At 37.1% G+C, this 25,557-nt stretch overlaps 1 protein-coding gene across 9 annotated transcripts in view; it reads left to right on the top strand.

Annotated features, from left to right (window-relative positions):
• Positions 1 to 25,557, top strand: part of LOC107673389 (armadillo repeat protein deleted in velo-cardio-facial syndrome homolog) — a 215,621-nt gene that overhangs the window by 117,946 nt on the left and 72,118 nt on the right. For all 9 annotated transcript variants that reach the window (XM_016466950.1, XM_016466955.1, XM_016466949.1 and 6 more), the window contains one exon: positions 24,771 to 24,929. In XM_016466950.1, the coding sequence (XP_016322436.1) occupies positions 24,771 to 24,929 (159 nt within the window). The remainder of the gene's footprint in view (positions 1 to 24,770; positions 24,930 to 25,557) is intronic.

Below are 25,557 nucleotides of genomic sequence, written 5' to 3'. Positions count from 1 at the left end.
TCTGTCTGTCTGTCTGTCTGTCTGTCTATTAAACAAATATATGTTGTGTTAAAATGGAAAATAAATATTAAATATTTATAATATTACTTAATATTATGTTTATAATATATTTATAAAAAAGTTAGTAGAAACTTATGTATTTTTTATTTATATACTATTTTAATAGTTCCTTTAACTTTTTTGGCACACAATGTCTATATTGCAATGATACATTTAACATATTATTCTTTAGTAAACTATCTGGTAAAAAGTCTGACTGGCTGGTAAATTTTGTTTATTTATAGGCTTCGAGTAACTTACGGTTTGACGTTTCTCAGGTTTGTACCAAAGATGTTTATTTACTAGTCTGTATCATTAACCACCAAATCAGATCACCATAGTAAGTTCTAGATGTGTTGCCGCTTGCTTATTTTCAGCTAAACCATTGCATGAGAACCCAGTACTCTCTCTCTGTCACACACAGTGGCATCATCATACCTTTCCCGTGCCTGTTTACCCAGCCCCAGTGTCTTGTTTGTTTGGTAATATTTCTTTTCCTCTAGCTTGTTAGGTGGACCATCCTCCTGTAGTTCTCTGTTTGTATGGACGCTTGCGAAAAACGAAATTGTTTAGATTAGAATGATAGCGCCACAACAATCCTGTCAGTAAACATAGAGGGCAGAAGGGTGACGCTCAGAACCGGAGACTGTGTTTGTGCATGTGTGCGTGTCCTGGAGGATAACAGGTGACGACACAGGATTAGGTGGGAATAGCCCCAGACTGCTATCTCAGATTGCTTGGGTTCTCCTATATCTAGCTCTGGCGAATCTCTTCTTCTCACTGCACTGTCCGAACAACTGTTTATGTGCATGTAACAAAGAGAATAAGAGTGAGATGAGTGGGCAAGGTGAAAGAGTGTATATATGGGTAAAAATGCATGTGCAAAGCAGTATTTGTGTATGCCCCCCTTTTTAAGAATAACGGCTGTAATTGGCTGGCGGCCAGCCAGTGAGGCCATAGGAAAGAGAGAAAGGTGCATATGTGACACTTTTGCAGGGTCTGCCATGGCAACAGCACTGGATGAAGAGCCCTCTGCCCCTGGATCTCATGATTAATGACATTGGCCTGCTGGATGCTGGCGGACAACATTGTACCACTGTGTGTTTGCTTTTGTTTCATTAGTTCACTGAGAAAATGGTCGTTTTTTCAGCCCGTCAACTGAAATACACACACACATAACACAGTCCAGTCCGGCTTGGATGGTCACGGCAGCTCGCGAGAGAGCGGATGAAGAATTATCTTGGGGAAAGTGATAGTGACGTCCACGCCAGAATCGATTTTTGTGTTTTCAGCTGTGTAGAAATATTTTTACAACATTTCCTCTGTTGAGAGATGATATGCTGTATGTAAACAGCTTTGACTGAGAAATCCTCTCATACACACTGAAGCTGTTGTAACTGCCCCAGATTGATATACTAACTGTGCTCTGCGTTCTTTAGGAGACATTATCCCACCGTTGGCCGTAAGGATCGATTAAGAGCTTCACTGCAAGTTCAGTGCTCCCTCTCTCCCCCCTTACTTTCCCATTACTTCCTTCAGTTCACACTTGTCCTTGTTAAAGTCTTCAGGCTACATTGACGGTAATGTATAGACTGTTTTGTGCCCCACTGATAAGGTAAGAGGCCTTGAGGGGGAGGTCATGTCCCTTAAATCCCGCCCCTGCATCTGCAATATTGTGCTGTACTAAAGTGGACCACATGGCCTCTGGATGAGTGGCGATTTGTGCCACTTTCTGGTCTGTTACATTTGCAGTTTTCTTTAGGAGGTTTATCTAATGATGTTCTCAAATGGGAAGGTTGGGTTTGGGGGTTGAGTATTGATCTTGAGCTCTTGGTAAAGGTCTTTACTGTTCCAGGACCAGTTTAAGCTTTATTCAGTTTTGTTCATTTTTATGAGAAAAGAAATGGCGAAGATGGTCTGTGCTCAGTGAATAAGTAGCTTGCTGGTTCTCCATCATGCCATCTGTCTGTGGTGGTCCTGAGGGATTAATGATGTCTTCTGACAGCTCTTTAGCGTGTGCTAGTCACCACATACAGGCATGCCAGATTAGCGCTAACAGTTTGGGGAGGGGTCGCGATTTCCTGGATGTTTTTTCTGGTTTTGGGAGTTTCATGCACTACAGCATTTTATCAATGTTTTGATGTTACTGCAGACATATTCAGATGAATTCAGAATGCGTTTACATTCTGGGGTGCGTTTCCCAAAAGCATCGTTAGCTAACTAGGTTGTTAGTTCCATTGATCTCTATTGGTAACGATGGAACTTGCGACCATGGCTGCTTTTGGGGAACGCACCCCTGGTTCGCAAAATCACACATATTATATAATATAATATAATATAATATTATATTATATTATATTATATTATATTATAAAGTGAGTGGTGAATGCAGCAAACTTATGAGTGAACAACATCATCAGTTTAACATTGTTAAACAGTCTTACTCAGCTCACTCCGGAGAGTTTCGGAGAAGTTTTTCCATAAGTCACAGAAACAATAGAGCAAACGAGTTTAACAATAGTGCAGTTCAGATCTGCAGGGGGGAAGCTGTCATATGCTGTTAGCTGCATTTGCTCAGTATTGTTTCTCATGTCATCCATTTCTGCTGTAGATGTATGAGCCGTTTGTTCACACTGGGGTTCAGAAGGAACAATAGTGCAAAGCACAGCGTTGACGCAAGGTTGTTTAATGAACCTTGACTAGATATGCACCTCTGACCGATGTTGCCGGGATAGCTGCCGCTCTCTTATTTGTTCGTTCAGCAGGCTTTTTCATTACCATTGCTCATACTTGCTCTAAATATTAAACTTCAGCTCGGGTTGTTGCTGTGAATGTAATGTTATCTCAAATAGGGCTTGTTGAGTTGGGTACTATTATTTAACCTAGCAGATGATAAAATGGGCAAAAATAATAATAGACATAGCCATATAAAGACTTGGGGGTGGGATCTTTTGACTTGGGGCCACCCAGAAGGCTCTAGCGAGAATCCCTTAGCATCATGGTGGCGACTTTAACATGGACAAGCATCATAAATCTAGTACTATTTCATTCTTTTGTTTGGTCTCATCCCTTCTGCATTTCTTGTGTTAATGAGGTGCAACATCATGTTTTGGTCTTGTTTGTAAGGGGTATGAAAGCTTTCATCTCTGCTTCCAGCTATGGATGAAGTATCACACGTAGAGATGACACTGAGGGAAAAGCTTAAGATGAAAGAAAATCAGTGCCATGTATAACAAGCATTCTCCCACCAGGACAGAGAGACCCTTCCACCTCACCATATGAGGTTCGAGTTTCTCCACTTGATTGTTTATGACCTTCAAATGACATTATAGCCCTTTTGATCACAGAGAGGTATGTTTTGTTTTTCTCTCTGCCTATTGTTTGTGGCAACCCGCAGCAAGGCAAGCCAATCCAATCCACTCGCTTGGCCGTCTAAAATTAAAGGTTGAGAATGTGCCTTGTGTGTGTGTCTGGAGTTTATGTGGGGATGGAGAAGGGCTTGAGTAAGGATTTAGTGTGGATTTGTCAAGCACAGAGTTCAAGAGGCAAACAGCAATATTTTTCTTCAAAATGCAGCGTGAGCAAGATCGAGGCCATGCTGAAGTTCTCAGAGTTTAAAAAAAAGTACAGTTCACAGACCTTCACTTTCTCTGTATCACGCTGTAGCACAGAAAGATTTAATCCAGTCAGACCACTCAGACACTGCTCCTACATCCGCTCTCCCTTCTCTAGAAGAGAGAGAGAGACCTAGGTGAGCCATATTGGTTTGCATTACCAAAGTCTTTAAGTGTATAATCCATTCTTCTCCTTCACCTCAACCTCCTGCCTCAACAGAGCCCCATATTAAGCCTACTATTCTGTTGGAGGCCATTTAGAGCTAATTTATGCCATAAACTCTGGTAACGGCAGTGCAGAGGGACAGTGTAAATGACCTCTTGTGCACGTCGTGGCCTGCATTAGTCTCGCTTGGCTTAGTTTCATGAGTCACAAGAGGTGCTCATCTCTTTCTTCATGTTCTTTCTTCAGTCAAACACACAGTAGGCTATATAATAGGGCTGTCAAACGATTAATTGCATCAAAAATAAATGTTTTTGTTTACATAATATCTGTGTGTGTACTGTGTATATTTATTATGTATATATAAATACACACACATGCCTGTGTATATTTAAGAAAAAGTTTATATATTAAATATATTTATATATATAATAGAAATGATATGAATAGAAATATATACATGTACATTTTTCAAACTATATACTGTATATGTGTGTATTTATACATACATAATAAATATACACAGTGCACACACATATATTATGTAAACAAAAACTTTTATTTTGGATGCAATTAATCGCGATTAAACGTTTGACAGCACTATTATATGTATTTATATATTAGGTAAAAAAACATTTTAGGATACAGATCTTTCTCTCTCTCTCTCTCTCTATATATATATACTATATATATATATATATATATATATATATTTAAATTCTGGCACTCATTATAGCAGGATGGATTCTGTTTGGCTGTCAATGTTTTTAGCGTTCATCAGCTGGAAAAAAGTTGTTTTGAAATTGATTCCAACAATATCATTTTTCTGTGCCTTTATCGTTATAGCTGTGGTGTGGACTCTGCTATTCTTTAATACTGAGAACAATTTTTAGAACTATATCTTTATAGTTTTCTTTATAGTTATCATTCTTGGTGTGAACGGGCCTTTATGCTTGCTTCATATTTTTTGTAGAAATCCTTTTTTTCAGGATTTTTTGATGCAGAAGTTCTAAAAACAGTGTTTACTTTGAAATAGAAATCTTAATTAATGAAATTGAAATCTTATTAAAGACATTATAAGTGTCTTTTGATCTATTTAGTATGAATATAGATCATTAAGTGTCCTTACTGAATAAAGGTATTCCTTTCTTTTCTTTAATTTTATTTAAAAAAAAAAAAAAAGCAATGTAGTGTATTGTGTTTGGCTCTGCTGTAATCAAAGTAGGAAACAGAACTTCCCTTGAATATTGTCTGTTCCCGCATGGGTTTTTGAGAGCCTTTTCATCGTCATGCTTTGGGTCTCCACTTCTGTGACAATAGAGCACACTGTTCAGGTACATGCTATATATTGATTGAAAGTAGAAATCCATTTGAAGTATCTTGTTTGGAAATACGTATTAACATACAGTATTCATGTGTAATCATCACTGATACATAAAGGACATATCATTCCTTTGATTCGGCTAAAGAGAGAGGAACCTCTCTAGGAGCAGCTAGAATAAATGTAAAGCTAATGAGAATGAATAATGGATGCAGTTGAAGAGGGCAGAGTAACGTGAGTACACCTCTACCATGGTACAGACAGTCCCAACAGGCTTACGCTTTCCCACTGGAGGTCTGTGCTAAATGATTACCGCTGTCAGAAAGAGTCTTCTGATTGGTGCACCGTACTTGGCACTTGGGAGATTTGCATTACATTCTAATCTGAGGTTAATGGTTATTTTCTAGTATAATTATACTGACCCACCTGATGTACAATCTTTGGCTAACAAATACATCAATCTGTTATGCCCATGTCACCGTAGTTCTGTTTGTTTATTTTTTAGCATGACATTTATAGTCACAAGATCTATCAGTATTGTAAATCAAAAAATGTATAAATATATATAAATATATAAGTAAATAAAAAAAATAAATAAATAAAAAAAATACATATAAAATAATTGTACAAATAAATGAAAGTATAATTAAATAAAAGTTACAAATAAATGCTGAAAATAATAAATAAAAAAGGTAATATTTATAAGATATTTATAGTCACAAGATCTATCAGTACTGTAAATCACAAAATGTATATATTGTTATCTGCTTTTGCCAAAAAATGACTGTTGGAGTTATCTGCTTTTGCTAGAAAACAAACTTTTAATATGTAAAACAAAAAAAAACATACTTTCAATGAACTTTAATTTAGTAAATTACCTGTAAGTTATTGTTAATTCATCAAAACAACCCAACTGCAGTTTGATTGATATTACTTGGAATGCGCAATAAAAAAACGTGATTTCTGAAAAAAAGAAAAGAAAAAGAAAAAGAGTTATCGTTTTTTGCAAATGAACTCTTCATATATATGAATATATAAATATAAATAGTGCATAAATAAATACATATAAATAAATTCAGGATAACATTTTATTACAAAAGGATTATATTTGTTTTATCAAATCATTTATTCCTTTATTTATTTCCCTATTATTACATTTATCTATTTATTTATTTTTCTATATATTAATTTATGTATTTATATTTAATTTCTGCAGGTTTGGTCCTTCATACAACTCATACTTTGCAGATGGTGGAGTGTTATGCCATGCTAAACCTGCATATCTCTGCCTCAGTGTGTGTGTTGGGGATGTATAAATATGGAGGCGTTATGCGCTTTTACGCTGGACCCCCACTACAGCATTGCTTTTTGCCTATTTTTTTGCCTGAATTGGATCAGCAGCCCCTGTTCAGTTATTCTCACTGATCTCCTCTAGTCTGAGTATAGGATAACACACGATCTCCCCTGCTAAGGTTCTAGCGTAACACTATTTTTAGCATCTGGTATGGTGCGCATATTTAAGCTGGGGATGATATAAGCTTTCAGAGAATCCAGTTTTTTAGTTTCTTGTCATGTTTCATGGAGATAAAGTGTACAGAAGCCAGTAGAGACATTACTGATATGGCTTGAAGTGTGAGGGGCTTTTATCTCCTTTAAACAATCGATTATTCAGTGATTAACAAATATTTTTCTTGGCAAATGCAGAATGCCCTTAGCTGTGGAAGCAATATGAAACACTTTTCTACCTGAGCTGCTTTTTATTATTGCACGTTAATGATTTGGAAAATACCGATTTTACTAACAGGATGTCGAATGCCAGACTGTGCAATGCTAAGAGACGTAAAATGAGGTTTGAATTGATTTTCCTGCGTGTGCTGTGTTGTACTATATGCAGCCTGTGGTGGAGTCATGAATGAAGAATCCCGTTTCTGGAGTGATGGCAGCTATTTATAGTGAAATCCTGTGGGGTGTTTTCCACTGTGTATGTTGTGCTAGTCTTACATTTGAGTCGATTAAAATTCAGCCATCTGAAAAACCGATAATGGCTGCTCATCGCACTCTTCTCCACTTGTCTGTCAGAGCTTATGGCTAAGATAAGGAGTTGCATTTGATTTCAGCATCGCTGCCTAACCTGGAGTGTTGAAATGATGAAGACAGGCTCACTGATGCAAGGCTCTTCCAGCAGCATCCCTCAAACAGATCACATGGGTCAGATAGTGCTCCAGCGAAAGGACAGATCCCTTTCATGCTTTCTGAGCCTTGAAGGTGAATCCAGACTCTATAACTCCTTCAGATTTTAGTTTGATGAACCCACTTTTCTTGTTGATTTCTTATTGAAACAAAAAGCTGGGTGAGGCAATTCAAAGGGTTTAACCTTTTATTTAAAAAAATAATAAAAGAAAAATAAAAGAAATCCATTTCATTTAAGCTTTTATTTAAGCTTCCACTATGATAGAGAATCTGTGACATTAGTGGTTGTTGTGGCACCCATTAAAGCTGTATAGCATAGATTGGATCTGACGATCTGAATAATGTAGCTAAAGAAATATTAAGGAATAAGTTAACCCTGTTTAGAGACCAGAGTCATTTTAATACAGAAACTAACAAAGGAACAAATTATATTCCTGTACCAGAATACCTCAAAATAGATCGTCATGCATATCAAAGGGCTTGTCCTTATTCAGCAAAACAATGATTTGCTACTTACTATTGCTAGTAGGTGGTATTAAGAAGAGGGATTTTATCTTATATTTTATTTTTTCTGAATAATGAAGCTAAAGAAAAATGAAGGAAGTTACCCTGTTTAAAGACCTGAATAATTTTAATATAGGAACTGACAGAGGAACTAGTGTGATATTCCTGTACCAGAATAGATCTTCGTTCCTATGTGTTCCCATATGTTATTTCAATGCACTTTAAAAACCTTCTTTATGCAAACGAATCAGTCCCAGAGCACAAGGCAACTACCTATTTCATAGTTTCATCCATTTCTGTGCCATTGATGTATGTTTAACAGAAAATAGACAGCATTTTTACTGTATCTCCTAGAGACAGATACTCCAGTCCCTTGGCTCGGCATTTCAAGCCCTTTCAGACCGGAGAGAGGCAAGCACCTTGTAGCCATATGGAACGCCACTGAAGAGCCTCTTAATCTTCTCAACATGGATTGAATTTGAGGGCCTTGTTTTCAGACACAAAATAGGAGTCCAGTGTGGCTTTCTGAGTAGCTGTTGATGCTGCGCTTCTTCAGTAAATGGAGGCAGGGGAAAGGGAAGAGAGTGGGAAAAATTGGTTCTGGCTGTCCTTAACCAATGAGATGAGAGTGTATAGATATTCCTCCCTTGCGTTTGAGCAGGATTAAGACCAGCTACTGTATTGAGTTGCCTTTACAGAAGTGATTTGAGCGCTGTCAATAGTTCAAAGCCGCCTTTATCCTTGGCTAAACAGACCTTTCCAGACCTAATAGCATTTTCCTGGCTTGTTTGTAGAGTTTGCCAACATTATTTATGTTGTGACAGCTCATTCAGTGCCTAATGCCTTGCTGTCAATACAGTTACATTCCAGGGTTGCTGTTGTTGTGTTTGTGTTCTCCAACGCAATTCTTTGATTATTTTTTTAACGGCCTTTTATCACGGCGCTCTTAGTGATTCTCAAACAGTATTGTTTCAGGGTCTTTTATTGCATGCTCGGTCAGTCATCGTCCAGCCCCCCGCCCATTTAAGCCCCGTTAGAGAGAAGGCTCTCTGAGAGAACCTTGACAGAATATTGGATTTATTCAATATGATACCAATATGAAGTCTTTTGGTTTTTATTGCAGTGTGTAGTTCTAGTTTCATCTTACAAAGCTCACGGGTATTGTTTTTTGTTCTGCTAGAACAAACTTTGGCACATCTCATTGGCACATCTCCTATGTTATGAAAGTTCCATGATCCATCTATATCATAACAAAGCACTGTTGTCTTTTGTCTATATAATTTCTGTCCATGATCTAAGTGAGTCCGAAATTTTATGCCATCGGATTTTGGCAGCGCTTCATGTCTGTGACCATCCCACTGAGTCGCCTGAAGCTTTTGGGAACATTCCAATGATTAAGGCTCCTTCAGTAAACATTTATACTCCCGTCACTGTTAAATGCAGCTGCTGTGGTTGGACAAACATTGAAGATTGGTATACTTCAACCTCTGGCTTGAGCTGTTTCCTCTGTGTCCCAGCCAATAATTTTCTGTATATGAAATGTTCGCCATGGTGGAAGAGTTCAGATAAGCTGCAGATCTACTGAGAATTTGGTAGATTCTCAGACTGATAAACATATCAGTGTCTGAGAGGCTAGAAAAACAAATGCAGTCTTGTGTGCTCTATCCTATCTCATTTAGCTGTATTGGCTGGTGTATGCTTGCCAGCCAGCTAGCCGCACACAATCCACATACTTTAAACTTTAGAATTTAAAGTTTTTACTTAAAGACACAGTGGGCCAGTTGCATAAACATAGCCATTAAACTATTTTAAGACTGTGTCTTAAGAAATAGTTTGGCCAACTAGCAGTTAGCCAAGAGGTAATCGGTATTACTTTTCTGACTCAAAATGGGCCAATCTGTCTTTTTTTGAGTGACATAAGTGAGTGACGTGACATGTGGCCAAGTATGGTGACCCATACTCGGAATTAGTGCTCTGCATTTAACCCATCCAAAGTGCACACACACAGCAGTGAACACACACACCGTGAACACACACCCGGAGCAGTGGGCAGCCATTTCTTGCTGCGGCGCCCAGGGAGCAGTTGGGGGTTCGGTGCCTTGCTCAAGGGCACCTCAGTCGTGGTATTGAAGGTGGGAGAGAGCGCTGTACATTCACTCCCCCCACCTACAATCCCTGCTGGTACGAGAACCCGCAGCCTTTGGGTTACGAGTCCGACTCTCTAACCATTAGGCCACGACTTCCCCGTTTTTTTGTAACAGACTTTAAGAAGTTATGACCAGTCTTTAAAAAACTCATTAGATGACTAACTTTTTAAGACTAGTCTAAGCAGTTTATGCAACCAGCCCATTGTCATATTTAGTCAAATAATTAGAAAAAGGGAAATATTAAGATACATTTTTTGCATGTTTATTTTTAATATGTTTAACATGCAAAAACAAAAATTTTGTCAAATGATTTAAAAGATGTAATCATTTTAATAACTTTTTAATATTACATTTTTTTACACTAGTATTTTAAGTTATGTTTTGTTCTTTTATATCATTTTATTTAATTCATTAATTTTATTAAATAACTTTTAAAATATATTTTACTCTAGAATTTTTTTAATTCCCAAAGACAGTTTTAAATAAGCATTCATAAAGTCATAAAATAACCCTTCGTATAGATATAATTAAAAAAATTATATATATAAATATATACCTTGCCGATCTCAGTGTGTATATATATATATATATATATATATATATATATATATATATATCATGATAAAAAATTATGTAATGCTGTAATAATATTGATAGTTGAGATAGGTTGAGATCGGCTGATGTGGTTCTTATATGCAGCTTTTTGTGTTGTTACTTTTCTAAACAATGACTTTTTCCCTGGTGGATGATAAAATGAGTGAAAAAAATCTGGTGGACTTGCATTGTAGGAGGGACCTGACACTTGATGGCCAACTCACTTTACTTAGATCTGTAAATAACAACCTAGCAACCCCCCAGAACAACCTTATCAACCACACTACAGTAGTAACAGTTCAGAAAACTCTAGAATCTGCATTAACTGCGCCCTAGTATTGGTGGTTTCAGCACAGGCAAGCACCACATATTTTCTTTGAAAAAGAAAAAAAGTATAAATCAAGTTATTTTTGTAATTTCTTTTAGTGGCACAGAAATGACATACTTCACCTTTAATAAGTGCTACTCAGATCTGCCAGACCAACCTTAACCTGTGTTACCCAAGCATTTCACAGCTCCTGTGTTGCTATGGTTCTGTTACTATGACAGAGAGGTGTCTTTACATGGCTGCTGGGCTGTGTGAGAGTCTTGTGTTTAAAAGTGTCTAAGGTGTACAGAAGGACAGATGTTTGCAGAATGCTGGCGCAGATTAAGACGCGGTCTGGCCGACTGTGCCACTCAAGATGTAACATTAACATAATCATGTCAGTGTCAGTGCAATGAGAGGGGACGGACAGGACGCACCCCACATGTCGCTGTCTGCCTCCTGTCTGTCTCAGAGCAGGTGGACCTTTATGAGAAATCAAATTAGTTTTGCGGCGCTCCCCACCCACAATCCCCACACATATGGTGCACATATAAACACTGCTGATGTATCTCATGTGACTTAAAGGGATAGTTCACCCAAAAATGAAAATTTACATGTTGAATCATTTACATGTTGTTCCAAACCTGTATGCGTTTCTTTCTTATGTTGAACACAAAAGCAGATATTTTGACGAATGCTGGTATTTCTTTCCCTACTATGGAAGTCAATGAGGACCAACAACTGTTTGGCTCTTCAAAATTCTTCAAAACATCTTCTTTTATGTTTAACATAAAAAAGAAACGCATACAGGTTTGGAATGACATGAGGGTGAGTAAATGATGAAAACATTTTCAGTTTTGGGTGAACTATTTCTTTAACTACCCAATGTGGCCCCGCATGATGTGGCTCTTCTCTATTACTTCACACTTGGGCCTGTCACGTCTGAGCTGACATACAGATTTTACGTTTGTGACTGCACTTTCACTGCCCTGAAGAGAAAATAAGAGCGTGAGAAAAATAATCCAACAGGAAATGAGCTTGTATGGTCGAAGAGGAACTCTTTGCACGTTTCGCTGTTGGAGTTTTAGATTTTACGTTTGTGACTGCACTTTCACTGCCCTGAAGAGAAAATAAGAGCGTGAGAAAAATAATCCAACAGGAAATGAGCTTGTATGGTCGAAGAGGAACTCTTTGCACGTTTCGCTGTTGGAGTTTTTTTTTTTGTTTTTTTATTGAGGCTGCTTTACTGTAAGACATGGTTAGAACCGCTGAATGGTTTGAAGGGCTGTGTCTCACACTAGTGTGCAAGTTATAGAAACATTCTTGACTTTGACCTCTTCAGTCTCTCGTTTATAATCCTCTCTGTATTCTATTCAGTGTATGATGTTGTATGTGTTCAGACCAGACGAAAGGTTCAAGAAGGTCAGAATTGTGTAGGCTGTACATTTCAAAGAAAATTAGAGAGAAACTCATAGCTGATTTGCACATAGATTGGATTGGAGGCTTTAATTTGGACTCCAGCCCATTCAGGTTAAAGCAATAGTTCAGCCAAAAATGAAAAAGTCTGTAATAATTTACACATCCTCGGGTTATTTCAGAGCTGTATGATCTTTAATTTTATTTTGAATTTTAATACGATGCCTATATATAAATTATATACAGTTATTTAATTTTAAAAAGCATGTCTTTATGATATCACACTTACTGTTTTTCACATAGCATAAATGGGTATTCATACATGAAAAAATATATATAGCTGTCTTTTTATTTTAAGAAGGGGTCCCTTGCAACAAGATCATATTTATGGGTCCTTGGCATCAAAAAGTTGAAAGCCCTTAATGTACATAATTGATACGCTACTGTTCAAAATATAGGAAAAAAAAAAAATCTAACTGATCTCAAACTTGATAGTGTAAGCATGTTATTTCAGCTTAGACTATTTTGGCATTTTTGAGTGTTTGGCATTTTATTGCATGATTTGTGATTGATTTTTTTTTTAGTGCTATTGCTTTGAAAGCTCAGATTTGGCAATTTATTAAAAGGAGAATCAGATGTTGGATGTCTTATTGTTACTTGGCTGATGAATGGAGAGGTGTTGAAGTGAAACTACATGGTTTTGGCAGCTGTAAGGTTGAACTGTTGGGTCACACTTCCAGGATTCCAGCTGTAATTAGATGAGGCATGCTGGATATCTCTGGACATGACACAAACGTGGATGTATGCACAGATACACTCACACAAACAAGCCATCTTTCTCAGTACTGCCACTTCCTTCCTGCGTTAATGAGGGTTTGATATCAGGCCGGCTGTGGGCAGCTGTGATATCTCTTGGAGATCTACTTATTGGAACATCAGATAATGAATGTTCTGACCCTAAAAATTATTCAAATCAGTTGCTTGCAAAGATATTTATTTTTTTCATGCAGACAGCATATTATGTGTAGAATATTAAGTCTTAATTAACAATAATTAAATGAGCAAATTATATAAAAAAATAAAAATTAGTAATCCAATCAATTAATTACATTTATTATTTAATAAAACAGTTTCTTTTTCTGTTTGTAGGTTTATTTATTGATATTTCTTCACACTATGACTACATGAGAAATAGCTCCATGAGATATTAAGAGATTGCACAACAATACCAGCATAACTGGTCTGTCTCACCTCAGCTGCATTTATAGATTTGATTTTTGTTTTTCCAAACATGATTGATGCCTCAGCGTAGAGTCTCTCTAGCACATCTCAGGCTTGTTCCAGAAATATTTGGTTTTCGTTCTGTAACTTCTGTGAGCTGTGGCTAAAATGATCATTTATTATGAAAGCAGATTCAGTGATACTTTCATAAATACCGTGTTTTACAGGTCACGGTTTGTGCAACACTCGACAGAGACTCGTTGATTGTTATAAAAGCAAGTCACGCACAATAATGCCCTTTGTTTTTGCGTAATGAAAGAGCACTCTTTCTCCATAGCCGAGTAGAAGGAATGAATTAGCTACACTTCAGCTATTGGTTTATTATCCACAAGCTCTTTTGTTGTGTGCCATTAATCTAAGATTAGAAATCTAAACAGGCAATTAGGAGGCAATATTCCAGAAATCAAAATCCAATCTGCCACTAATCAAACACACCTTCGTAGTGGGCCGCTGAAATTGAATGGCAGTGGGCTGGAATACATTAGAACTAATGATGCCCCAGTATAACTCTCTATCTTTTTTTATTCTCTTTTTCTCTATGTGTATCTCTTTATATCTTGCCTCATTGCTTTCGGCCTGTCTCTTCACTTTCTAGTCTCTGGACACTATAACCCACTCTGTTTGCTACATGTTCATGAGTTTATGGACAAACACAGAGAGAATTTTGAAGTCTGTTACCTTTAAAATATGCACAGTTCACACAGGAGGAAAAAATCATGTTTTTATAAATATGTTCATCTTGTTTTTTTGGTCAAAAATAGAATACGGTAAGACTAGTTTATTTATTGGAAAGGAATTAAGTCTTTTATTCAGCAAAGATGCATTAAATTGATCAAAAGTGACAGTTCATGAATCATGAAAAAAATAACACCACTCTTTCCATAAAAATATTAAGCAGATTAACTGTTTTCAACATTGATAATAACAAGAAATGTTTCTTGAGCACCAAATCAGCATGTTGGAGTGATTTCTGAAGGATCATGTGACACTGAAGGGTGCTGAAAATTCTGAAATAAATTACATTTTACAATTTTGTAATATATTATTAAAATAGAAAACAGTTGTTTTAAATTGTAATATTTCGCAATATTATTATAATGTATTTTAATAACATATATTACTTTTAATACATTTTAATCAATATATATTACTATATTTATTCATTACAGTTTTTGAAACTTTCGGTTTTGTTTCACAGAGAACGCAAGTTACATTGACTTTCTCAACTCAACTCAACTCAACTCAACTCAACTCAACCTTTATTTATAAAGCACTTTCAAAACCATTAAAATGGACCAAAGTGCTGTCCATTTTAAGTCATTTACTTTTGATCAATTTATTCCAAATAATCATTGTTTAATAAACACACATTGGTTTGCTGAAAGAGACAAATATCTTGTATCATAATATATAAGCAACAATAGCTGATGCCGTGGAGCTTTTCTCCTCCACTGCCTCCAAAGCCCCAAGGATCAGATCCAGTTTCTTCATGTAGCTTGTGCTTTTAGGGCTCATATGGTTCCTGAGAGAATATTGCTTACAGATGGACCTTTCACTTGAGGTATGAATAGCCACATCTCGGCGGCACAGACAGGATGGGGTGGGTTTCTAACAGATCGTCTGGCCGCTCCTCGATTTCACAGCACCGTCTCCGTGACGCCATAACGTGCAGATGCTTGATCAAGCTCCCAGACGTCTTTCCTGAATGCTCCAGTCGTGTACTGCATGCATACACTGAACAGCACTGCAACGCATTAGTCAATGGGCCATGAAATGCCTGTCGCTTTTAGCATTTGTGAAGTATAGTTCAGGTGCTGAGAGGCCCTTGACATGGGTAAGTAATGTTTTAGCTCTTGAGATGGATGACTATAAGACCAGTTCACATAGCTACAGTATTCGTTATAAATCTATGTATGTGATGCATAAGGCTTCATAAATTTAGAATTGTGAAGAATATAACCACCTTAAACAGGTCAAGGCAGAGCAGGATAGATTGCATTGAGCCCTGAGCTCTGTGTGTATGCATCTCTCAAGTCACTGGATATATTACACAGCCTTTATCTGACTGCACAATACAAGCCGTGCTGTAAATCAAGGGTTTCCATGACAGCATGTCTTTCCTTTTCCTACAGCATGTGTTAGAGAGGCAGCTTGCTCACTGGTGTGACTTTACGCGGCCACTCGCTCGCACACATGCAATCATAAAGTCTGTCGCTGATTTAATCACTTCTGAGTGGCTGCGCATTAGGACGAGATAAGGATGTGATAGACAGAACGTGTGAACTGAGCAATCACTCATCCCAGACTGTTAAAGTGTCCATGATGGCCCACCGCCGCTATCCAGCCCTCTGTGTGACTGTGTTTCAGAGGCTGGCTGGTCCCCAGGCCTGATATTTGATCTGTTAACAGCTGGACCTTCAGTGGTAAAAGCAGCAAACAGGACAGCGGGAGCAAGTGCAGTGACAGGAGGAAGTCAAACACATGTCTTTCCTGCCCTGCACATGGCCACAGCCCAGAGACCCCGCGTGAACTGATCTCTTGGCAAAGGCTCCCAGCGCCTCTCCCTGGAGAGACCACATTGCTGACTGGCAGCCAGAAGTATCATACAAAAACAGTATTTGCGGTGCGTGCTGTTGTTGATGTACACCCATATGGGCTCTTGCCCTTTGAAACCCTGGATAGCAATAGCTTGAAGTTGCTTGACCCATTTCATGCAGTGACACTGTGCATTACTGCCTCATTTTCACATCCTCTAATCAAACAAACAAGCTACTACAAGGTCTTTGCTCCTCCTGTAGTCTGATGTAATGCTAAATTGAATCCCTCTTGGATTGCAAAGTGATTCTGTCAGTTAAAAGGACTGTACATTATACATTTGTCTTTCTGATTTAGATTAGCTTACCAAGTGATTATCCTGTTATGGTAGCATACGTTAACTGATTAGCCTGCTAATTTGAAAATCTGCTTTGATTATCTGTTTTAGTTAATTAAGTGGGTAATTAGTTGGTTTATAAATATATATTATTATATTTATTTTTTACATTTTAGTATATTTTATTTTTATTTTAGTCTGCGATCATAGTGTAATGTTTTGATTATCTGTTATAGTTAATTAGTTAGTTAATTGGTTGGTTTATAAATATAAATTATTATATATTTAATTTTTTTAAATTTAATTAAATATTATTTTATTTTAGCCTGCGATCGTAGTGTAATGTTTTGATTATCTGTTTTAGTTAATTAGTTAGTTTATTGGTCGGTTTATAAATATAAATTATTATATATTTTTATTTTTTACATTTTATTTTATTTTAGCCTGTGATCATAGTGTAATGTTTTGATTATCTGTTTTAATTATTTAGTTAGTTAAATGGTTGGTTTATAAATATAAATTTTTATTTTATTTTATTTTTACCCTGTGATTGTAGTGTAATGTTTTGATTATCTGTTTTTAATATTTTGCATTGTATATTTTTTAACAGGTTTTACTTATAGCAAACTCCTGTGTTTGTTTTGGGACTATTGGAAAGGTTTAGGTGTCTTGTTTTGGGGATTTTCTTTTTTTTTTGCCCACTGCTTCCTTCTTATTCTGTTTACCAAGTTTTATAGGCAAACAGAAGTGATATATGCTCTGGCTGTGTTGTCAGGGTTGCATTCCAGAAAGGGAGCACTCACCGTATGCTGAATTATATGAGTGAAAGTGTGAGAGTGTGGGCGACTGTGTGCTTTTTCAAGCCACGCTGTGCCAGAAATCTTTCAGAAGGTTGTAACTTGGATACGTGACTAATTCTTTCCAGATGTTCAAAATTACCATCGCAAAAATATTTTTCATCTAGCAAGTCTGGTGGGGGGTTAATGGAATCATGTAGATCATGTATTTTTATTCATTATGCAAACAAAGCTTGAAAACCTGTGCCAGACAAAAAGTTGTGCTTCGCTGAGTAAATACTATTTTTGTTTTTCAAAGAGGGTCTGCTTTGAGGTTCTAAGCCATTTATTTATTTTTTGTCCAGACCTGGGAATCTGGAACAAAAGAACAAAAGGGGTGGCCAAGGGAGAGAGAGTACGGCTTCCCAAAGCTGTTGTTAGAGAAGTGGCTGTGGCCAAAGTGTGAGGAATGTCTAAAATGAGGCCCACGTGTTCGGAGACGATGAGAGGATGGAGATTTGGCACTAGATCACTCGGGAGGACAAAGAGATTAGCAGAGCCATTACAGCCCGCTAGCTTCTCTACCTCTCCTTTTCTCTTTCATCCCTCGTCCTTCCATCCCTTTTTTAGTCAAGCTTATCTGCCAGCTGTCGTCTCTAAGCGCTTTTGACCATCCGTTACTTGTGGCTCTCTGTGGAATGCCACAGCCCGACCCCTCCTCCCCTCCCATCTATCCGTTGGCTCAGGCCTGGCTGAAGCAGAGCTACTCCTGAGGGGAAAAGTTGATGGGAAACTGGTATGACCCAAGGTTATACAAACGCTCTTGGTAGAGGGATTAATTGTGTAAGATCTTACAGATGATTGCTGTCGTGAGGTCTGACTGAAATCCTGTTAGCCAGAGCGCGATGCATTACTGACGGTGAGGCTGTGGCCCAGGTGATGCATGGCAACTATAATGAACAAAGTGGAGGTGAGAAAACTAATCTTCTCTGTATCTTTCTGAACTTCTCCGGAGGGATATTAAAGGAGTAGTTCACTTTTAGAATGAAAATTCAGTCACCATTTACTCACTCCCCCACTTGTTCCAGACCTGTACGAGTTTCTTTCTTCTGTTGAACACAAAAGAAGATATTTTGAAAAATGTTGGGATCCGAACAGTTGATGAGCACCATTGACTTCCATAGTATTTTTTTAGAAGTCAATGGTGCTCATCAACTGTTCGGATCCCAGCATTTTTCAAAATATCTTCTTTTGTGTTCAACAGAAGAAAGAAACTCATACAGCTTTGGAACATGTGGGGGGTGAGTAAATGGTGATCGAATTTTCATTCTGAAAGTGAACTACACCTTTAAGTTTGTTGATGGTGTCTCACACACTGTGCAAATGGTTATGAAACTATTAATCAGACACAAATGAATCGAAACAAAATTTGAGACGTTTTTCATTCAGTGGGATGCTAGCTTACTACTTAATGGATACTGTGCAGGGTACACTGTATACTGGGTTTTTTTAAATAGTTGGTTAAACTTTAGTGAAACAGGAAAGATTCATTGGAGACAAACAAATGTAAAGGCTGTGATACACTGCGCAACTTTTCCCTGATCTGTCAGAGCAAGTCTGCTCAGATTTCGCGTAAAATTGTGTAGTGTATGATGGGCACATAGTATGCTTTCATCCAGTCAGAGCATATCAAACATGTTTGATATTTGGAGTTGATTTTAAAACACAAATTGTATTAATTTGTCATGCGTCTTCTAGCAACAAGGTGTATGGTCCTGCGTGAGTTTTGTTGTGCTCAGAATTACTTGAAAGTCTGGTTTTGTTTAATGGCCAGTTTTACTCAACAATTTACAAAGACAGCAAGTGTGTGATGCCTAGTGTTTTAAAGGGGTCATGAACTGCCTTTTTTATTATTTTGTACTGTTCTCTGAGGTCCGCTTAAAATGTTATCAAGATTTTTACATCAAAAACCATCATAATTTAGAAGTAATTTGGCTATTTTCTGTCCTGTTTTGACCACCCTCATGGCTGATTGTAGACTCGGAAGTAAGCGCCCTCTGATATGATTGGCTAACACTTGTGTATGTTTGACAGCCTACATCCTCCGTAGATGGACGGATCTCCGTAGATGTACTCCGTACATATCAAACGATCTGTAATAACAGACAAAGCAATACACACTTGTGTTTTGCGACATTACTGTCGGATCCAATATAGTCGGCACAGCATCATCTTTTAGTTTCAATCTTTCTGAATTGTGCCTTGTTTGTAAACAACTTACTGACGCGGTCTGGATCTTCATTAAAAATAAAGTTCATCCACTCTTTCCTAGCGTTGGGATCAGAAGCAAGGCAATGCAAAGACTTGCATTGTTTCTGTATGCTCAGGATGTGCAAAAGTTGTTACCGGGGCAGAATTCTTAAAAGTACACCTTATCTACCTAAAGCAGAGGTGTCCAATCCTACTCCTGGAGGGCCAACTTCCTGCAGATTTTAGCTCCAACACACATTTGCCTAGAAGTTTCTAGTGAATCTGAAGACCTTGATTAGCTGGTTCAGGTGTGTTTAATCAGGGTTGAAGCTAAACTCTGCAGGACCATGGCCCTCCAGGAACAGGTTTGGACAATCCCAGACCTAAAGGTTGTGTATCAGGTACTAAAACGCACAGGTGTTTTGCCACAGTGACCAGCTAAAAGTACAGTTTTTGTACATTTTTTCTCTTAACCTGTGCATCTAGAAAAATTGCATAGTGTATTCAACATGCATACTAAATACTGCAGCTGTATTAAGAGTAGTATGACATTCTAATCTCCAATCCTAATTTTCACTCTTTAGATTATGCATCAAAGGTAAAAAAAAGAAAAAGAAAAAAATGACACCCTAAAGAAATTAGAAGGGCATTGGTTGGTTGAGGTGTGTAGTGTGGAGAGCACAAATGTTGCAGATGGGTGGTCTTTTTATCCAGTGTGGATCAGGGACAGGCCTGATAGCAGACTGACTCCGCTATTCAGAAGCTTTTTAATCGCCAATCGTTTTTCTCATTTGCCTATCTGCTCTCTTTGCTCCAGCTCATATTATTTTCTCCAGCTCTGTCTCAATTTGCCATTGTGGAAGACTGATGTTTATCTCACACACCTCCGCGTCACTCCTAGCCAGAAAAAAAGATGAAATTAAAACCCACCTGGTATTTCTTTTGGGTAAGAAACCATGCTGTGCAATTACCAAACCCTCAATTATGTGCAGATTCGACACAAGAGGTTTTGAAACATGATATAACGCTCATGAAAAGGGCCTCTGCATTTCCCATGTGCAGAAACCTAAAGTGAACTGAGGTCTTGCTCTTTCTCTAGCTTGTATCCTTAACAAAGTCCTTGTTAACAATCGGTCTTTGGCATGTTGCTAAGGAACACCCGATTCTCCCACAGCTTTGAATGTGTTCTCAATGCTCAGAGACTCTCACGTTGAAGCGTTTACTACATGCATAACTACCGTAAGAAGGAAGTGTAAAGAAACCTGTGATTAATGTATTAGACATGCCCCAGATGTTTATAATTATTGTCAGTCTACTGTCTTCCTCCAGAAGAAAGGAATTGTAGGTGTTCCTTTCTCTCTAAAAATAGAACGCATTAAAAAGAGGCTCATTTTCTAAAGCCCGTTGGGTTGCCCAGAAACTCCTCTCTTAATTATGCAAGACATGCTATGCAAGCACACGCGCAAAAACACACAAACGCAACGGTGGGTTCAGGAGTTCACCTGTGTAGTTGTCATGGAGGCAAAGCTGCTATCTGTGGCAGCAGATTTCCCCCATGCGGTGCGGATCATCCGTGATAAAGATGCTACTGAATGATGCTCAGTTTGGTGTCAAAATCCTCAACCTGCCTTTTTGGCCTATATCTCTGTCTGCTGACTGAGGAGACTTTTTTATGGGTTTTTGCCCTATCATTTAATTTTCACTGGAAAAGCAAACATCATGGATGGCTGGTGAACATTAACATTAACCTTTTACATCCTGAAAGCTATTGATGTAATTAATGGTCAGGAGTTTATACAGTGAATAAACTAGACCTGGCTCCAAGTCTCCCACAGATCTCATTTTGCTTTTGTATATTTCTATAAGGGGTCCTGTTTGGGTAGGTGGCAGTACTGTGCTGATCATAAGGTTCAAATGTAAGGAACTTTTATAGTAGTGCAGGAAAAGTCTATCAGTGCTTTAAAGGATTTCTATGAGATTGCCAGTTAATGGTAAAAAAATATAATAATAATCAGTATGTGCAAGAATATCTGAACGTCCTTAAAACAAGGTCATCTTACTTTAGAAGCAAGACTGCATGAGAGACTTAATTTCAAATAATATATCTTGAAGTATTTTTCATTGGCAGATTTATTTTTTTTTACTTGTTTTCACAAGCATAAACTATGGAACAATTGAGAGTTAAAATACAGTAAAAACACAGTGAAAAAATATTTCCAGCTTCTATAATAATCATTTTAAATGTAACCTGTAAAAATATCCACCATTGATATATACTGATACTATTCTATAGTAGGGCTGGACAATAATTCAATATCAATATGTATCGCGATACACATGATCCTTCAGAAATCATTATAATATGCTGATTTGCTGATTATCAATATTTAAAACAGTTGAGTACATTTTTTTTCAGGATTCTTTGATGAATAGAAAGATCCAAAGATCAGCATTTATCTGAAATAAAAAGCTTTTGTAACATTATACACTATTCCATTCAGTATAATTTTTATTATTTTTTTGGGAAAGAAATTAATACTTTTATTTAGCAAGGATGCTTAAAATTGATCAAAAGTGATGATAAAGACATTTATAATGTTACAAAAGATTTCCATTTCAGATAAATAGTGGTCATATCGATATCGGAATTATATCGTAACGACCGAAATTAAGAAATATATCGTGATATAAATTTTGGCCATATCGTCCAGCCCTATTCTATAGATATATTCAGTGAACAACAAGACAATGATGCACAACACCTGGTGCTATTTTGCAATAGAGAAGTCATTTACTTCCCTCAAACATCTTTTCACTCTTATTTGCTTTAAACTCTGTTCTTCTGAACTTCTGAACTCTGTAGCTCCTACAAAGGGATCGTTGGCCTCTCTGAAGCTGCTCCCAAGAGTATCCTCTTCCTTCGAGCAGACAGTTTTGTGGGACGACCTTTTCTAGACAGTTCCTGGTGGTTTGATGTAGCCTCTGTTTCGTGATAATTTAACCAATAATGTACCCAGAGAGATATTTTCTTTACTTTTTAAATGTTTATCTTCAACAATTTTGGAATTTGTTTTAGTTCTCACAGCTTTTTCATGAAAAAAAATGTATCCCTTAATGTTAATATTAATGATTTACAGATAGCGGACAATAACAAGAATATTATTAAGAATGCATGAGTTTCAAAAATATCACTGAGAACTAAATTTCAGTGTTTGTAATTGCATACAAAGAAAAGATTAGCACTATATTTTGCTCCTTCGGGCTGACAATAAATGGCCATGAAGTGCAACCAACGTATGTGGGGAACCAAGACCCAGATTCGATTCTTATTAACATAATGTCATTAGAAACAGATACTTTCAGTGTTCATGTTATGCCATGATTCCCATATAAAAATCAATGCTGAAAAGAGGCATATTTATCTGTGCTTTCACAGGGGTGCTAATAGGCTCTTTAAAAGTCTCTCATTACTTTCTCATATTGAATTCTGCTCAAGTCTGCTTCTGGGCTGTCAGAAAGTTAATCAAAGCTTTGTTTCTGTGCAGTACGCCTGCATAATCCATGTGGCACTCAGCTATTAGGAGTGAGCCACTTCAGTTGAGATGTTTTTATCCTCATCAATCATCGGTTTCAATCAATTCATGTACTGTCAGTCCTGTCTTAGGCCAATTAATGGAACAATTAAAACGTAATCACTCCAGAAGGAAGAAAATGTTTTTTGACTTGAGTTTCTCTTAGAAGAATATAGTTCTGAGGTTGGACAGGCAGCCACTCGAACTGCCAGCGCAGAGAAATGATACTGACACATGAAAGGCTAGAAGTCAATGATTAGCAAGACAGGCTACGGATCAATTTGGCCGGGCGCAGACTTTGAAGCCTTCCGCTATGCTAATCGATGAAAAACTGCCTGCTTGTTAATGCATTCGAAGATGGATGGAAAACAAATGGCTACCTCTGGCATCATCCCTCATCGGCCCTCCTGTGGCCTTTGCCAACACACACACACACACACACACACACACACACACACACACACACAGACAGACAGACAGACAGACAGTTCTCCCCGGACTGATTGTAGTGTTTGCTGTTGTTTATTTCTCTGTCATTTGTAGTGTTTTTTTATGGTTGCCTCAACCACCTTTGCTTCATAATTTCATTTACAAGTGCTATAGCTTCAGGAAGCATTTTATTTTTGATTGTTTGTTGTTTTTTTACCGTCTTGCCTGATGACATGAGGTCTCAAGAGCTTAATTTTTTTCTCTCTGTCTCAAACCTTTATGTTGAGCCCTCTTATATTATTATGTAGAAGATTCAACACTCCAGGGTTTTCAATATAATTCTGTTTTTTTTTTTGCAGTAAAATATATATGCAGTACAATATATCATACTTGTGTATTTGTGCATTTCATTCATTTATTGTGTGTGTGTGTGTGTGTGTATACACATAAAAAAATATATATATACAGTTGTGCTCATAAGTTTACATACCCCTTGCAGAATGTGCAAAATGTTAATAACTGAAACAAAATAAGAGGGATCATAAAAATTGCATGTTATTTTTTATTTAGTACTGTCCTGAATAAGCTTCCAGCATCTTCTGCATATTTGAACCCTTTCCAAAAGTGACTGTATGATTTTGAGATCCATATTTTCAGACTGAGGACAACTGAGGGACTCATACACAACTATTAGAAAAGACGAAAACATTTACTGATGCTCAAGAAGGCCACACAATGCATTAAGAGCCGGGGGATGTAAACGTTTGAACAGGATGATGATGTGTAAATTGTTCTCATTTTGTTTAACGATCATATTTTTTCATTTAGTACTGGTAGTGTGTGTGTTATACATGATATGTTATCGTATGAACAACCAGTCAGTAATGATACTCATTTAAGATTCTCATAACGTAATTACATAAACTTCGAGACGGACATCACTGAAATGTGTGTCACATTGATTTGGTTCAGTGAGTTGATTCTGGAACAGATGTTGCTACTGTCAGACGGATTCATCATTAACTCCCAAATTCATGAGTCTTCTTCAATGATTCATTAAAAAAAGACCGCTTCTGACTACATTCACTATACTGAATCAGACAAGTCCTTGCATTGAGTGCCTGCTCAAGTCATTCCTTTGCTATGTGCTCTCTTATGAGTAGAAAGGATTAGCAATATTAAAATATTCCCTCATCTATTATTTAAAGTTATAAAAAAGGTTTTCCTGAACACCCAGCTAATCCCACAGCTGTGACCTCTGACCTTGAACCACCACCCTCTGCTTTGTCCCACAGGAGCAGAGCCCCAGTAACCAGACATCACTGGCCATGATGCAGGAGCCCCAGGAGGTTGTGGAGGAGACTGTAACCATAGAGGAAGACCCCGGCACACCCACCTCTCATGTTTCTGTGGTTACCTCAGATGATGGGACTACACGCCGCACAGAGACTAAGGTACTCCTGCTTACATCTGCCATGTTTTCATATGTCTTTTGTTTGTACTTGTGACATTATTAGATATGCAAATGCACACAAGTGCTCATTCATGCTCACAGCATCTCATGGTGATGTTCTTTAAAGAGGTACTATAAAGAAATTCAATGAAAAACTCCTTCTAATAGATGAGCTGTTTTATATTTACCTAAAGACTTAAGAAATAGGCTTAATACCAGATGTTACTGAATATATTTATGCATTGCATAAAATTTAGAATTATATCAAGAAGAAATTTATTAATATTCTTCATCTTGACGTTTTTACATGGAAAATAAAATCTCTATTTGTATAAATCAGTGTTATTTTAATATTATTAGTATGGTATCATAGTGTTTATTAATATTTTGAAGAAGCTTATATTTGTATTTTTTTCTTTTACTTTAAAATTGTATTTAAAATTGTATACATGTTATGTACTATTGTCATTATATTTATAGATTTTTTCCTATTTTGTTTTTATTTGTATTTCTATTTTATTGAATTTTATTTCTATTACTTCAGCTTCAAACTTATTTTAGTTAGTTGACAAGGCAAGGCATTTCTAATTTATGGTTTTGTCAATTCAAATTTTCATCTAATTAATATA

The sequence above is a fragment of the Sinocyclocheilus anshuiensis genome, unplaced genomic scaffold (genome assembly GCF_001515605.1).
Source record: "Sinocyclocheilus anshuiensis isolate Anshui unplaced genomic scaffold, SAMN03320099.WGS_v1.1 scaffold508, whole genome shotgun sequence".
Lineage (NCBI taxonomy): Eukaryota > Metazoa > Chordata > Actinopteri > Cypriniformes > Cyprinidae > Sinocyclocheilus > Sinocyclocheilus anshuiensis.
This window is presented reverse-complemented; position numbering and strand designations above follow the sequence as displayed.